At 46.1% G+C, this 16,864-nt stretch overlaps 1 protein-coding gene across 2 annotated transcripts in view; it reads left to right on the forward strand.

The window, feature by feature from the left end:
* Positions 1-16,864, forward strand: part of TASOR2 (transcription activation suppressor family member 2) — a 90,096-nt gene that overhangs the window by 29,328 nt on the left and 43,904 nt on the right. For both annotated transcript variants that reach the window (XM_075925098.1, XM_025183209.2), the window contains exons 3-11: positions 2,356-2,451; positions 3,630-3,702; positions 6,997-7,088; positions 8,590-8,727; positions 8,870-8,994; positions 9,096-9,115; positions 9,219-9,318; positions 14,339-14,439; positions 16,551-16,654. In XM_075925098.1, the coding sequence (XP_075781213.1) occupies positions 2,356-2,451; positions 3,630-3,702; positions 6,997-7,088; positions 8,590-8,727; positions 8,870-8,994; positions 9,096-9,115; positions 9,219-9,318; positions 14,339-14,439; positions 16,551-16,654 (849 nt within the window). The remainder of the gene's footprint in view (positions 1-2,355; positions 2,452-3,629; positions 3,703-6,996; positions 7,089-8,589; positions 8,728-8,869; positions 8,995-9,095; positions 9,116-9,218; positions 9,319-14,338; positions 14,440-16,550; positions 16,655-16,864) is intronic.

Consider the following 16,864-nt stretch of genomic DNA (forward strand, 5'->3'; position numbering starts at 1 on the left):
AAGCGGGAGGCAGCGGGGAGTCCCATGGTGACTGGGGAGCTCCGGCTGGGCTGGCAGCTGTTGGGCCCGTGGTGGCTGTGAGCACCGGCCCTAGGGAGCCCCAGTGGGAGCAGAACTTGCAGGGGCCAGGAAGTCCCGGCCTTAGGGAGCTCCAGTCTGGTGAGAAAGAGCCCCATCAATAGCAGGACTGGCAGCGGCCAAGGAGCCCCACAGCCTGGGAGCACAGCATTGATCTCCCCCGATCAGGCAAACTCCCTGGTTTGGAACCACTCAGGTTCCAAGGGGTCCAACCTCCTATTGAAAACGGTGGGTTCTCTGTCACTTGGTCTTTAAATCATTATTGGAGGACGTCAGTAACTTCGGAGAGGTTATGGTCTATTACAGGGGTGGGTGGGTGAGGTTCTGTGGCCTGTGATGTGCAGGAGATCAGACTAGAAGACCCTGGTGGCTCTTTCTGGCCTGAAAGGCTCCGAGCCTTGTCGGCATTGCATGACCTGTTTTCCTCCTGCAGCGGCAGTTGCTTTTCTTACTAACGTCTAAATGGTATAGGCGGATGTTACCGTACATTGCAGTGAGTGTTAGTCATGTCAGTGATATTTGTAAAGAAAACCCTGAACTTGGATCGTACCCTCTAAATAAAGGAGGAACGAATGATTAGCTACCATGTTTAGATTTATGAAATACATTTATTAATAGCTATTCAGTCAGTATTCTGTCAAGACTGTAAGACCTTAAATGCTTTTTGAAGTAAAAAAAAAAAAAGAAAAAGGATTTTAGTTACCTTTAGTTAATGCTTGTAAAGCAGTGTTTCTCAACCAGTGGTACAAGTACCCGCAGGGGTATTCGAGAGACATCTGGGGGGTACGTCAACACACCAGAAATTTGGAGAAAACTTGAGTTTTTGTTTTAAGTTTTACAGCGCTTTATTATTTTTGTACTTTTTACACCCAAAAATTTAATCACCAGCCCAGCTACAATTAAGTTGTTTAAACAAATGTGTTGCAATGGTAGAAAAAAAAAATGTGTGTGTCTGAAAACTGTAGGTACTGGGGGTACTTATAATATTTTAAAGGGGTACTTTATTAAAAAAAGGTTGAGAAACACTATTGTAAAGCAAGGTAAGACCTTTAAATGAAATGTACTATCTAAGGGCATGTCTGCGCTAGGAAATTATTTCAAAATAACTACATTTGAAATAATAACTTCTGAAATAATAAAATCGAAATAGCGTAACCTACTGTGGGGGAGCCTCGAAATAAGTCCGAGGCAGGCTCCGTTAATGTGGACGCGCTACCTCGACTTAGAGCCCCAGGAAGCACTGGGGAGTAATTAATTTGAATGACTCTGGAAAGTGGTTACTTCAAAATAGCAGCAGCATGTCCACACAACCACTGTTTCGAAATAGCTGCTTTGAAATAAGTGTTACTCCCCGAGGAAAGCAGGAGTGCAGATTTCGAAATAGCCAGCCCATTATTTCAAAATAACGGGCTTGGTAGCGTGGATGTGGGAAGCGACTGTCTGGGAAGGAGTACATCAGACAGGGATCTAGGGGTGATAGTGGACCACAAGCTAAATATGAGTCAACAGTGTGATGCTGCTGCAAAAAAAGCAAACATGATTCTGGGATGTATTAACAGGTGTGTTGTGAGGAAGACACGAGAAGTCATTCTTCCGCTCTACTCTGCGCTGGTTAGGCCTCAGTTGGAGTATTGTGTCCAGTTCTGGGCACCGCATTTCAAGAAAGATGTGAAGAAATTGGAGAGGGTCCAGAGAAGAGCAACAAGAATGATTAAACGTCTAGAGAACTTGACCTATGAAGGAAGGCTGAAAGAATTGGGTTTGTTTAGTTTAGAAAAGAGAAGATGGAGGGGGGACATGATAGCAGTTTTCAGGTATTTAAAAGGGTGTCATGAGGAGGAGGGAGAAAATTTGTTCATCTTGGCCTCTGAGGATAGAACAAGAAGCAATGGGCTTAAACTGCAGCAAGGGAGGTTTAGGTTGGACATTAGGAAAAACTTCCTAACTGCCAGGGTAGTCAAACACTGGAATAAATTGCCCAGGGAGGTTGTGGAATCTCCATCTGTGGAGATATTTAAGATAAATGTCCATCAGGGATGGTCTAGTCAGTACTGGGTCCTGCCTTGAGGGCAGGGGACTGGACTCAATGACCTCTCGAGGTCCCTTCCAATCTTCGTATTCTATGATTCTGTGAAATAAGGGGGATTATTTTGAAATAACTCCCTAGTGTAGACCCGCGCTAAATGCTTAATGTTCCCTACCTCACAAAATTAATATGGGTCTCGTTCTTGGAATGTATAAAATAACCAGCTTTTTGTGTGTGTGTGTCTTCCGCAGTACAAATCTTTTACCCAAGAAAAGGAAGCGAGTGGCTATACGAAGGAGGAGCTTGAAGAGACTTACACATTTCTTCTGTTTGATAATGAAAAAGAGGTAACACGGAAAGATTGTCCAACACAGCAAATCGAGAGAGGCAGCATCCTTGAGTACTTTCACTTTCAATGGGGCACCTTGCCTAAGGAAATCCATTAGAAATATTCATGCATGGTTCAGTTTCTCTTTGTAATCCGCACTGCCTCTTCATTGTGATTATCACTCTATAAGTAGCCCAGAGGAGAATTTAGCCTGTAAAAAGGATCTGACAGTTATTCCTGATTTAAAAAAAACCCCCAAAACCTGTTGTTGTTTGAGTGTTGATAGATGTGCAAACAGAGGGAAAGGTGTTGTCCTTCCCCTGGTGAATTTGCAGAATACAGGCAGTCCCCGGGTTACATGGATCCGACTTACATCGGATCCCTACTTACAAACGGGGTGAGGCAACCCTGCACTAGCTGCTTCCCCCCAGCAGACCAGGGAGACGCGAAGCTAGCGTCCCCCCCCAGCGGACCAGGGAGATGCGGAGCGGCTTTTCTAGGCAGACACCTCAGGTTGAGAATAAAGGACTGAGGGAAGTGAGGTGTGGGAGAATAAAACTGAGCTCTGGAGAAATGTTTGGCTAGAGTTTCCCCTACAATATGTACCAGTTCCGACTTACATACAAATTCAACTTAAGAACAAACCTACAGTCCATATCTTGTAGGTAACCCGGGGACTGCCTGTAGTGCAGACATGAGATAAACAGCTCAGATTTAGAATGAAAAAGGACTACAGAGACAGAAGACAGGCGTTTACAAGCATCCTTTTGAAGGACCTCTGTAGGTTGTGGAAGTAACGTGTTAGAAAATTAAGAACATAAGAAAGGGAAAGACATCAGCCTTCCGTCTGCCGAGATGTTTGTGGAGGGGGTGGAATTTTCTAAAAACTTCCCAAGCACAGTGTATTGCATGAATATAAAATTTTGGGTGTGTTAATTAAATGTCATACCCAGATCTGATAAATAGCTCTCAGAACTTGGGACCGGATCTATTGCGTTTTTCCACTGACTTTTAATGAATGCTCCATCAGTCCTTAATTATATGCAGATCAGAAGTGTCGTGTGGATGTGAAAATAATGAACTGATTTGCAATACTTAAATGCATTTATTAGCGGAAAGTATGTTTGCTGTTACAGTAGTGTCTGGATAGCTAAACATCTTATCTTTAAATAAATAAGACTATAACTTATTTTGAAGGCAAAAGCGGTCTGTCAGAATGGACTTCGTATAAACACCAGCTCCCTTACCACGCTAGGTGATCCAGCAAAAGGTAAAATATGGGGTGGGGACCGGGAGAGGGAGAGGAATAACTAACTTCTTGTAATGTGTTTCTTGAAAAAACACACAAATGAACTTTTATGACTTAATTTTATTTATTTGAAAGTGGAAAAAATAACGATCTATTATTTCGAATGTTTTAAAAATTTAATTCAGTAGTTGTGTGGATCAAGCAATCAGTGTTGTTTTCTTCCTGTAAGGCAGTTCACGACAGATTAACACGGTTGACAGCTATTGAGATGATCTTTTCATCATGTTTCTTCTTCAGCTCAGGTTTTTCAATAACAGTTTAGAAAAAAAAACCAACATTTAAATCAACTTCTTCTGCACCGACCACTGATTTGACCAGAATTCCTTGCAGATCTGTTACATTTTGCCTGTTCTTGGTATTACGGCTTGTAATAATAATACAGTGCCTAGCACTGCATACTTTACAAAACACAGAAAAAACTCATTCCCTGTCCATTTAAGGGCCTGATCCTGCAAAAGATACATGAGAGGGGGTTAACCATTGTGAGTAATCCCATTAACAGTCAATAGACCCTCTCGTGGTGGTAAATCCTAGGCTCAGATAAATGGTTGCAAGATCGGGCCACAGATTTAGAGACTTTCCAATAACTGATGGGGAAGTTTAGAATGACTTTGTCTGTGTATGCAATACCACTGGATTGGGATTAGTACAATGACAATGAGAATTTTTAAATAAATTGCATAAAGTCAGGTTCATTTCAAGAGGGTGATGATAAAGCCCCATGGATTTTTGCTCTTTTAACTAAAACTTCTTGAGGGTGAATTGTCATGTAAAAAATAGCTGGAAAAAATGGCTTCTGTTGTCATTTTTGCTTTAGATTGTTTAATTTTACTTTGTTGGTGTTAGAACCTGACACTTTAACACATTTCATTCATTGTAAAGCAAAATAGGACAAGCAGATCTAGATGACTGGGACCACTGATATTCATAACTGAAATTCCAAAGTGTGAATCCGTGTTTTACATCAATTTTACCTCCTACAGTTAAAACAAAAACAAACAAACAAACAAAAACACCCTGAGAAGATGCCTCTTAACATCTGAAGTCAGGAAGACATATTTGTTAACATTATACTTTTTGTTTTAAACACATTTTATTGTTGGTATCAGGAAGCTAAAATCAATTTTTGGTTCCACTGAAAAAAAATATTCTCAAACAGGCATAAAACTGAAGCGTTGCAGTGAATCATACACTACATTTCTGATAATTTAAACGTGTTTTTATTTTTATTTGGGGAAAGGCTTGCATGAAAACAAATGCTAAAACAGAAAAGTAACCAACATCTTTAAATTTCTTAGTGCTTTTTCTCCTTCGTGGCATAATATTTGTGTACCTAGCTCCTTCTGTGGAAAGTAATTCAAGATGTGTCATGGTTTCATTGTTTTCTGATGGTTTGCACATTAGCAACTACCAAGAAATTGTGCCTATATAAAGTCAAACACATAATCGCACTCAGTTCTCTTGCCATCCTTTTGTATATGGAAACCAAGGGATAAATGCAGGCAGTGATGTCAAAGATACTGTTTCTGTCAGTTGTTGGTAGCTATCTTGTATTTTTGGTTGTAAGCACTGTTGGATTTTTCCCACAGAGAAAGCAGGTAGCAGATGCTGACTCACATAAAGCTCCCTTGTGTCATGGAATAGTGTTATTTTATCTGGAATCTGAGGGGCATATAGATGTTACAGAGAAGGGGATTAGGAAGGAGTTGCTCTAATCTGTCCTAAACCACAGACTGCCCCCCTATAGTTAACACAGGTGAAAGCTGAATAAAAATAACCTCTCGGAAAACACCACATCAAGGGTGGGAAATTATTTTCACAGGGAGGCCACTTCATTAATTTTGGTATGTGGTCACGGGCCGGCTCCATCTGTGGAAGGGGCGGGGCCTTGGGGCAGGAGAGGCGGGGCTTAGGACAGAAGGGGCGGGATTAGGGGCAACCTACCCCCAAAGTTGCCTGGGGCTGGAGACTTTGAAGTGAAAACACAGCAAAGGGCTTGCAGCTCCCGGCCTCACCACTACCACGTTGCCTGGCAGCCACCCAGAATTGTTGCAAGTACTTAAAGGGCTCACAGCTCTGGCCTCCACCAGGGTAGCGCCATGACCGGGAGCTGGGAGCCATTTAAATAAGTTCCTCCTGCCTGAGCCACCGTCTGGAAATTCAGTGCTACGGGCAGCAGAATATAAATAACAAGCAGCCAGGTGCAGTCCACAGGCCAGATCAAAGTGTTAGGTGGGCCAGATCCAGTTCTGCACCACATACTACATCTGGTCTGAACTCTCCTACTTATGTAAATTCCAAATTAATAATCCATCAAGTTTTAAGCCCCTCAGTGTCAGGCCAACATACTGAGCACTTTGTGCCCTTTCATCGGGTTTATGGCTCTGATCCTGAAAAACGTACACTAAGTACTCCTATCAAGCCAGTCGAATGACTCGCAGGAGAAGGTCCTACGTTCAGTGGTGCGTGAGGGGCACCGTAGTCACACATATCCAAAATAAATCCATACCCTTTAATTGTAACTTTGAAATGTATATAAACACGTCTGACTGGGAAAATCTTGTAACCTACACATCTGGGCTACGTCTAGACTGGCATGATTTTTTCCGTTAAAGTTTTCCGTTAAAAGCATTCGCGGAAAAGAGCGTCTAGATTGGCACGGACGCTTTTCCGCAAAAAAGCCCTGATCGCCATTTTCGTGATTGGGGCTTTTTTGCGCAAAACAAATCTGAGCTGTCTACACTGGCCCTTTTGCGCAAAAGCTTTGCGCAAAAGGGACTTTTGCCCAAACGGGAGCAGCATCGTATTTCTGCAAGAAGCACGGACTTCAGACAGTAGGAAGTCCGTGTTCTTGCGCAAATTCAAGCGGCCAGTGTAGACAGCTGGCAAGTTTTTCCGCAAAAGCAGTTGCTTTTACGGAAAAACTTGCCAGTCTAGACACAGCCCTCCTATGAGGCTTGAAGGTTTAGGGAGGGGTGAAAAGTAATCATGTGATCTTCCAACATGCTTGGGTCCTATACAAACAATGTAATGCACAATAGCAAACATCACTGAGCAGTCAAAGTTTATCCTTTAAGAACCTTTCTTGGGGTACAAAGGGACACTTTTCAGGTAGGTTAAGCTCAAACTTAAAGTTTTACTCAAAACAACTCGTACAGTACCAAGAGGTTTTTCATTGGGATTTTCTTATTTAGTCAATTATCATCCAGAATTCCAAAAAGATATTAAATATATTTCTATTTTATGTTTTTAAAGGGACGTATGTTTCCAAGTACTCAGACTACCTTCATCCAAAGCCCTGGTATCATGGAAAATCTGGCTGTATTGTCATTTTTAAACTAATTAAGGTAAAACTTGATAGTTTTCCCCCCCATAGGCTAGTTAATGAAAGCTCCCATATAGCAGCAGGCAAAATAAAAATGTTACTGTTGGTATGTTTTGCCCTAGTATTGATATAATCTAAAATCAACACTATAGTGATGCCTTTTTTGGGACTTCAGGGTAATTAGTGCCTGTTAATTAGAAGAATGGTGCATCATGACACCTGAGCTCCGGGCATTACCAGATATCATGGAGAGTTTTGCCTGGGAAAGACTTTCAGTATTCATTCCACAACGCCCTACTTACAACCCTGCTAGAGTTACATGGCAAATTCAGCTTTTGGGTGCCAATAAAGGGGCCTCAGTGGAAATTGATTGGCGCTGCACACCAACTCCTATCTGAAGGCAGAACGAGAGCGCTTCCAAGCATGAAGGCTCTGACACATGTATCTCAGGAAGCAATGTCACCTGGGCTGACAATCTTTTTAGTGTCACGGATCTGGCTGGGTTGTACCTGTGTAGTGCTGAGAGGCGGAATCGAACCTGGCACCTCTGGAGTTTAGTGCATGAGCCTCTACTGCAGTGTTTCCCTATTTAATTTGGCCGCAGAACCCTTTTCAGCTTAAAAGAATTTCAAGGAACCCCTAGGAACGCCTGGGTAAAATTTGTCAAGCAATAAAAAATAAAGCCCCACTAAAATTGATGGAGCCAAAAAAAAAAAAAGTGCAAAATAGACTCTGTGTCTTTAAGAGGTGTTGGGGGAATGCTGCGTTCTCACGGAACCCTTACTTTCGCTTCGTGGAGCCCCAGGGTGTGAAACACTGCTCTACTGCATGAGGGAAAAGCCCGCTGGTGCTTAGCTCAGGCTATAAAGCGGATGCATTATTCTCACTGTAAGTGGTCTTGGTGCCACTAGACGGCAGTGGATCACCCCCTGACAGTGTGTGGGTTACACCTGCGGGTCAGCTGTTTGCAAGTTTGTCCTCCTGGCCATGCTGTGGTGCTGGATTTCAGGTGCCTTCTCTTGCCTCCCTTCTCTGTGGGTGTCCAGAGTATGCATGGCCAGCATGCTCCGAGCCCTCCTGGCAGTAGGGAGTAGTGGGAGGGGCGTTGATGGCCAAGCAGAAATGAGGGAGCAGAATGAGCAGGGTGGAAAAGACAACTCCGAAGTTCCTTGCCACTCCCAAATTTCCCAGCAGCCTTCCCACGCTTTGTGCCAGGCTCTGTTCCATCAGTACTCTCCTTGTATTCCTCCATATTCCCTGTGAGCGTGTGGAGACATAGACTCTCCATCCCCCCGCCACCTGCTTCCCTTGCTCCGCAGGCCCTGGCATGGAACTCGCTCTTGTTTTCCTCATTTAGGGCTCTCGCTTAGGGAGTTGTGGAGAACGTGTGCACGGCACCTTTTATAGAGAGCTCTGAGCGTCAGGGACGGGCAGCAAAGTTCTTGACCCGGGTGGGTAGCTGCTGCATGAAGCATTTTTATCAGCGTGGTTTTTGTGTGTGTGTGCAATTATGTTTGTCACAGGGAAAGGTCAAGTTTGTGCCGGAGACCCACACAGCGAATTACACCCATCCGACTCCTGGATATGACTGCCATATCTCTGTGAATATAAATAATGTTTCCTCGGAGACTAGTCATTTTCGGGCCTTCGAACTGACTCAGGTACGAGGGGCTGGCCACGCAGCGACTGCGTGAGGGAATGTTTCTGAGCGTAACGTGAAATCGGGGTGGGATGAAGAGCTGCATTCAGGTGCTGCTGAATTAAGCCATTCTCTTTCATCTGGGTTTTTTTCTTTCTTTCCAGTATTACGTGTATGAATTTGCCAGTGACAGTGTTGTGGAGCGCCCTAGACAGATCTGTCCCTATGTAATAATAGCCTTTCAGTACACTGAACCTAAAAGAATGCCAGCATTACACTATGAAAGCATGTAAGCAGCTTTGCATTACTGTACAACATTCAATCAGGTGCGATTTTTCCTTCCCCACTTTTAAGCATTCTTTTTTTTTCCCCCCTCCTCTTTTTCTCTAGAAACGAACTTGAAAATAAAGGTAAGAGAGTCTCTTGTTGGTTTGATATGCTATGTTGAAATGCAGCTGTATTTGCCTGGTTTTTATTTACACGTAACCTTTCTTTTTCTCATTTTATTTTTAGTATTTTATTGCCCATGGAGAGGGCAGCTTTCTATTCAAGGGCATCTGTTGTGTGATATCGCCCTGAAGTCCCCATATAGCACTGTGATTCCCATACACCTGTAAGTATATGTTCCCTTTTACTGAGTTTGGCGAGCCGCAGAGTGAAACAGGGAAAAAATGAACCCTTTTTTGAGGCTATATTGACATTGGTGCTGGGAGACACAGATGTGTCCTTTGGCACCTTTAGGCCGTTTCCAGTTTCAAGCAGATGGAAAAGCTAAAAGTTCAGTCATAAGCTTACTTGTACCCCTGCTTAGGGGGGAAGGAGACCCCTTACTTCCTTAGATTGGCTTAGGGCAGTGTTTTCAAACTCATTGGGTGGTATGGAGGGTGCAGGAGCGGGGTGGAGGTGGAGAGGGGTCTGACATAGAGGTTGGGTGCAGGAGCGGGGTAGGGGGTCTGGGTGGAACGGAGGGTGCAGGAGCGGGGTGGAGGTGGAGGGGGGTCTGACAGGGAGGTTGGGTGCAGGAGCGGGGTGGGGAGTCTGGGTGGAACGGAGGGTGCAGGAGCGGGGTGGGGAGTCTGGGTGGAACGGAGAGTGCAGGAGCGGGGTGGGGAGTCTGGGTGGAACGGAGGGTGCAGGAGCGGGCTGGAGGTGGAGGGGGGCCTGACGTAGAGGTTGGGTGCAGAAGCGGGGTGGGGGGTCTGGGTGGAACGGAGGGTGCAGGAGCGGGGTGGGGGGTCTGGGTGGAACGGAGGGTGCAGGAGCGGGGTGAGGGGTCTGGGTGGAACAGAGGGTGCAGGAGCAGGCTGGAGGTGGAGGGGGGTCTGACATAGAGGTTGGGTGCAGAAGCGGGGTGGGGGGTCTGGGTGGAACGGAGGGTGCAGGAGCAGGCTGGAGGTGGAGGGGGGTCTGACATAGAGGTTGGGTGCAGAAGCAGGGTGGGGGGTCTGGGTGGAACGGAGGGTGCAGGAGCGGGGTGGGGGGTCTGGGTGGAAAGGAGGGTGCAGGAGCGGGGTGGGGGGTCTGGGTGGAACGGAGGGTGCAGGAGTGGGCTGGAGGTGGAGAGGGGTCTGACAGAGGTTGGGTGCAGAAGCGGGGTGGGGGGTCTGGGTGGAACGGAGGGTGCAGAAGCGGGGTGGGGGGTCTGGGTGGAACGGAGGGTGCAGGAGCGGGCTGGAGGTGGAGAGGGGTCTGACATAGAGGTTGGGTGCAGAAGCGGGGTGGGGGGTCTGGGTGGAACGGAGGGTGCAAGAGCGGGCTGGAGGTGGAGGGGGGTCTGACATAGAGGTTGGGTGCAGAAGCGGGGTGGGGGGTCTGGGTGGAACGGAGGGTGCAGAAGCGGGGTGGGGGGTCTGGGTGGAACGGAGGGTGCAGGAGCGGGCTGGAGGTGGAGGGGGGTCTGACATAGAGGTTGGGTGCAGGAGTGGGGTGGGGGGTCTGGGTGGAACGGAGGGTGCAGAAGCGGGGTGGGGGGTCTGGGTGGAACGGAGGGTGCAGAAGCGGGGTGGGGGGTCTGGGTGGAACGGAGGGTGCAGGAGCGGGCTGGAGGTGGAGGGGGGTCTGACATAGAGGTTGGGTGCAGGAGCGGGGTGGGGGGTCTGTGTGGAACGGAGGGTGCAGGAGCGGGCTGGAGGTGGGGGGTCTTGGTGGGAGGGGCTGCAGGAGGGGGATGGGGTGAAAAGGTTTCTGGCCATGAGGGAGATCAGAAGCACTTACCTGGGACCATGCCTCCCGCCACTCCCAGGCCCTGCCCCCTGCTGCTCTCATTGGCTGGGATTCCGTCCAATGGGAGCAGCGGGGAAAGCCTCCAGACAAGCATTTTCCTGTGCTTCTATTTCCCTAGCAACCTCCCCCACACGCCTGCAGTGGGAACCTGGGGCTGTCACCCTATTCATGAGGGGGGGGGACACAGGGCTGGAGCGCCAGCACAGGCTCCTCACTGCGGCCCACCTTCAAAGCACACTTGGAGAACCACTGGCTTAGGGTCACCAGATGTCCTGATAGTATCAGGACTGTCGCACTCCTGGGGGCTTTGCCTTGTGTAGGCAACGACGTCCTCCCCCAAGGCGGCCCGATCTTTCACACTTGATACCTGGTCTCCCTACATGGGCTGCCCTCATCACCTGACCTTTCACAGGGGCGTGTTGGGGGGAGCAGCCACTAGCTTTTCTGATCTGCTGCTCCTCCCACTTCCCTGCCATGCACAGAGCCATTCTTACCCCCATCACCGTGCTGCCAGATGAGCTGGCAAAGAGGGGAAGGTGAGCTTCACCCGGCCATGGACATGTTTTGTTGGTGCTACCTGAGGTGTCTAGTGCGGAGTATTTAGCCCAATACATTATTCCTGGTTTTCCCCTTTCTTCTTCCTATGGCAAAGAGACTTGGTTCTTATACTGATAGGCTGTGTCTACACTGGGCCAATTATTCCGGAAAAGCAGCCTCTTTTCTGGAATAACTCGCCAGCTGTCTACACTGGCCACTTGCTTTTCCGGAAAAGCACTGACGATCTACTGTAAAATTGTCAGTGTTTTTCCGGAAAAACTATGCTGCTCCCGTTCGGGCAAAAGTCCTTTTCCGGAAAAACTGTTCGGGAAAAGGGCCAGTGTAGACAGCACAGTAGTATTTTCCGCAAAAACGCCCCGATTGCGAAAATGACGATTGGGGCTTTTTTCCAGAAAAGCGCGTCTACATTGGCCACGGACGCTTTTCCGGAAAAAGTGCTTTTCCGGAAAAGCATCCTGCCAATGTAGACGCGCTTTTTCCAGAAATACTTATAACGGAAAACTGTTCCGTTTTAAGCATTTCCGGAAAAGGGTGCCAGTGTAGACGTAGCCACCAAGTCAAACTGCTGAAAGGTCGTTTGGGAAAATGGTGAATAAGATATTAAAGAAAGTGTTTAAAATCTGTACTTCAAATTAGGTAATGGTGAAGAATTTCACACGTTTGAGGGGGTGTAGTCTGTTTGGGGCGAGGGACTAGCTAGTCACTCCTTAGGGGCGTCAAGAAGGGTTTTCTTTTGCCTTCTGATCATGCTTTCCTCCCAGATTTGCTGGAGCTTTTTATGAATTTCACAGGGAGCGAGTGTTGGCCTCCAAGTTAAAAACAGATTTTAAAAAACACTCGAAGTGGGAGCGAGTAGTTTTGTCTCCTGCTCTGCTGAGGTTCTTATCAAGGACTGTCAGAGAAGAAGGCTACTGGCATCCACGCTTCAGGTCAAAAAGCTGGTTTCTCACTGTAACCTGCCCCTATTTAAGGTTCTTCAGGTCAGTAGAGACCATGTGATGCTGTGTCCATGTGAGGCTAGTACAGAACACACAAGGGCCTGTTTCTGTGGCTGCAGTAGGCATCCCTGGGGCTTTGTACCCTAACCATTTTTGCCTCACGAGGGATGTGCTTTTATTTCTGAGGCATCAGATCGGACACTTCTCTGTTAAGTGGCATCACTTGTAACCAGGATTGTTAATTCTTTCTGATGCCTGCTTTGGTCTTTGGCGACTATTACTCATTTGGCATTATTGTCAAACTAGTCAAAGAAACCAAACAGTGGTATTATTCAGAGTTGTTGACTTGAGTCCCAGGACTTGAACTCAAGTCCGACTTAAGTTGCCTAGGTGACTCAACTTGAGACTCGACTCGGGTTCATTGTTTGTGACTTGAGACTCGACTTGAGACTTGCTAATTTTGTTAAATCGACTTGGTGAAAAAGTTGTCCGAAAATGTCGATATTGATGGCTTGTACAAAAGTGACTTGACATTTTTAAAATTAAGACTTGAGACTCGACGTGAGATTTGACTCGAAAGTGACTTTAGGGACTCAAGACACGACTTGAGACTTGAACTGTAGTGACTTGAGACTCGACTTGGACTTGACAATGACGACTTGAAGACAACACCAGTATTATTTTTAAAAAGTAATTTTTGGGAAGACTATTCGGTTTTGTCAACCGAAACGAATTCATTTTGATTAGGGGTTTGGAATGGCTGCCTTATGAAGAAAGATTAAAAAAGACTGGGATTTTTCATCTTGGAAAAGAGGAGGATAAGGTGGGATATGATAGAGGTCTATAAAATCATGACAGGTATAGAGGAAGTGAATAAGGAAAAGTTACTTTCTTGCTCCCATAACACAAAGAACTAGGAAGTCACCAAATTAAATTAATAGGTAGCAGGTTTAAAACAAACAAAAGGAAGTTTTTCTTCATGCAGTACAAACAACCTGTGGAACTCCTTGCCTCAGGATGTTGTGAAGGCCAGGACTTTAACAGGGTTCAAAAAAGAACTAGATACATTCATGGAGGTTAGGACCATCAATACTTACTAACCACAATGGGTAGGGATGGTGTCCCTAGCCTCTGTTTGTCAGCAGTTGGGAAGTGGTGACGGGATGGATCACTGGATGATTCCCTGTTCTGTTCACTGCCTCTGGGGCAACTGGCATTGGCCACTGTTGGCAGACAGGACACTGGGCTAGATGGATCTTTGGTCTTACCCAGTTTGGCCGTTCTTATGTTCTTATGTCCATTTCAGGATTCTTTTTCTGGGAGCCATTAATCGATATACGAGTGACAAAGTGGGTGATGTAATATCTTTTTATCAGATCAGCTTCTGTTGATGAAAAAGAGAGAAGTTGGTCCAATAAGAGTTACTACTTCATCCACCTTGTGTGTCTGATATTCTGGGACCAGTACAGCTACAACCGTGCAAACAATAATCAATAGATCAAAGCTCTGTTCAGTGGAATGAGAAGTTCTCCACTTTTCAGTTGTAGGCCTCGTCTACACGACACCATGGATCGAGGCTGCAGCTATCAATCCGCTGGCTGTTGATTTATCTTGTCTGCTTAGATGTGATAAATCAATCTCTGAGTGCTCTCCCGTCGATGCTGGTACTCCACCAAGACAAGGGAGGAGCAGTGTCAACGGGAGAGCAGCCCCCGCCGATCTTACCGCACATAAGATGTCACAGCGAGGATGTCGAGTTCAGCTGCACTACTTGTGTAGCTGAAGTAGATCGAGGGTGCTATTTAATGTAGGCCTCACGATGCTATAACAACTTCACATTCATCATTTGAGTTGGCACGGAAAGTCTTCTATACATATAGTGAATCTTCACCACTTTGGGTCTTCTTTCGATAGGCCAGCCAAACTGGAAATGAAGTATGTCATGGGCGTGTCGGATTTGAAAAAAAAGCTCCCGGAAGCAGCATTTAGGAAAAGTAATTACACTCAAAACAAAGGTATGTACAAAATCATGTACAGGAGGAATACGGAGTGTTTAGTTCCTAATTTTTCATTATGTAGTTGTTTTTCTGAAAGCAGCCCTTTTTCTAGGGCGGCACGAGATACTTCTCATGTGGCCTATCAAAACTTGGAGCCATAGTACTTGCCTTCTCTATCACTGATCCTAGGTTACTCTCTTAACTCATCACACCTACAGTGACACAGGCTACATCTAGACTACAGCGTTTTATCGGAAAAAGGTACACAGATTGCAATTTGCATACCTTTTCCCGATAGTTTTGTCGGAAGAGGCTTTTCTGAAATTTGGCCCGTCTATACTGAGCCAAATTTTGGAAAAACCTCCTCTTTCAGAAGAGCCCTTCTTCCTCGTGGAATGAGGGAGACAGGGCTTCTGAAAGAGCGTGTCTGCTCTTCTGCAAAAAAAGCGGAAGAGCAGATGTGTTCCCTGGATGCGGCGGAGTTTTTCCGGGATACCTCCGTAGTCTAGACATGGCCTCATCCCTGAACCAGCAGGAGACATTCAGCAGCCAAAATGTAAGGCCCATGGCACTAGTGAGCTTTGGGGAGCCCACAGAACCAAGTCGGCAAGGAGCAGCATCCAGCTCTCAGCTAAAGGGAGGGCTGTGACTCTTGGGCTACGTCTACATTGGCATGATTTTCCGAAAATGCTTTTAACGGAAAAGGTTTCCGTTAAAAGCATTTTCGGAAAAATCGCGTCTAGATTGGCAGGACGCTTTTCCGGAAAAGCACTTTTTGCAGAAAAGCATCCATGGCCCATCTAGATGCGGTTTTCCGCAAAAAAAGCCCCGATCGCCATTTTCGCGATCGGGGCTTTTTTGCGGAAAACAGTACTATGCTGTCTACACTGGCCCTTTTGCGCAAAAGTCTTTCGGAAAAAGACTTTTGCCCAAACGGGAGCAGCATAGTTTTTCCGGAAAAGCACAGATGATTTTACAGGAGATCGTCAGTGCTTTTCCGGAAATTCAAGCGGCCAGTGTAGACAGCTGGCAAGTTTTTCCAGCCAGTCTAGACACAGCCTTGGTGTCTGTGAGCAGGAGAAATTAAATGGGCAGATTCAGGCATCTGGGAGACGCTTGGAAGATACTGTATTAAGGCAGGTATGAGGAATTGCCATAGGGAGGGGAGGGAAATAGGGATGTAAATGATTAACCAGTAAGCTTCACCCTTAATGGTGAGGCTTCCCAGTTCTGGTTAACTGGTAGGAGCTGGAGCAGCTCTGTGCCCGCCCACTGCTCTAGCCCCGCGAGGCCCACCACAGGCAGGGGCTGCTCTGGCCAGCTGGAGCAGCCGTGGTCCAAGGTGGGGCCTACCCCTCCCCATACCAATTGCAGCCCTTGCCAGCCCCCTTCCTGGGGAGATGCTTCATTGTGGGCTCTAAAGTACTATATAATGTACTGTCGGGCTTTCCCCTTCTTTCTCTTTCTCTTTCTTTGCCCCAGTTGCCAGGGGTGGGTGGAGGGAGAACGAATGTGAAGAAGAGGGTTTCTGTTTTCAAGTGTGGGTCTGTTAGTTTGTATTTCTTTTGGCAAAGAACTTTAACCATTAGAATATGGGTTATGGATTCCTACTACCCATTTCTGCCATGTCTGATAGATTTAAAAATGAATTTGTAACGGGAAATTCTGCAACTGGTTTCAGTTGACGTTCGATCGGGCCCAGTGTTTCTGTTCCACTGCATCACATCTGGAATCCAGGGCATAAAATAGGTGTGGTCGACATCCTTCATGGGCATGTTATGACAACTGCCCGGACTTTATATTGTGTGCTCTATACCTCTTGCCTACTCCGGACAACTCAGCAAAATCAATAAAAGTACATTACGATGCTTTTGTGTGTTGCAGCGTTTCAACTGTGAACTTCCCTATAAACTGGTGATAGCAGAAGATTGTCCCTGTGCTGTGAATTCATGCAAAGGTTTAGAAAAATCTCTGCTGTATTTACGCTTTTAAAACCCAGCATTTTCATTCTCTGAATTCTAATCATGCTGGTCAATGTGTTATGCTACAGGTTTTTTTCTTTGTTGTATGTCAGAAGCTCCTACAAGTCAGGTTATTTAAATATAAAGTGCTCTTTGTTTTCTTCCCAGTGTGTTATCAGGACACTTACTTCAGTTTGTATGAAGTGGAAATATCAAATAAAGACCAATATAAAATGGATCCATTATTAGAAAAGCTAAAGGAAAAGGAGTTGGTAAGGATTATTTTAAGTGATTGTAGTACAGGGGTAAATGATCATCTTTGATTTTTATGTGCACTTCCTTAGACTTTAAAGGGCCTCTTCCTAAACACTGCAAATTAGCATCTGAGTGACTTACCTTTGAAAGTGGCACGTTGTATGTTTTTAAGTGGGGATTGTAATTTATGGAGTGTAGACAGTAGATTCCAGGGTACAGGTTGGACC

This window comes from Pelodiscus sinensis, chromosome 1 (genome assembly GCF_049634645.1).
Source record: "Pelodiscus sinensis isolate JC-2024 chromosome 1, ASM4963464v1, whole genome shotgun sequence".
NCBI lineage: Eukaryota > Metazoa > Chordata > Testudines > Trionychidae > Pelodiscus > Pelodiscus sinensis.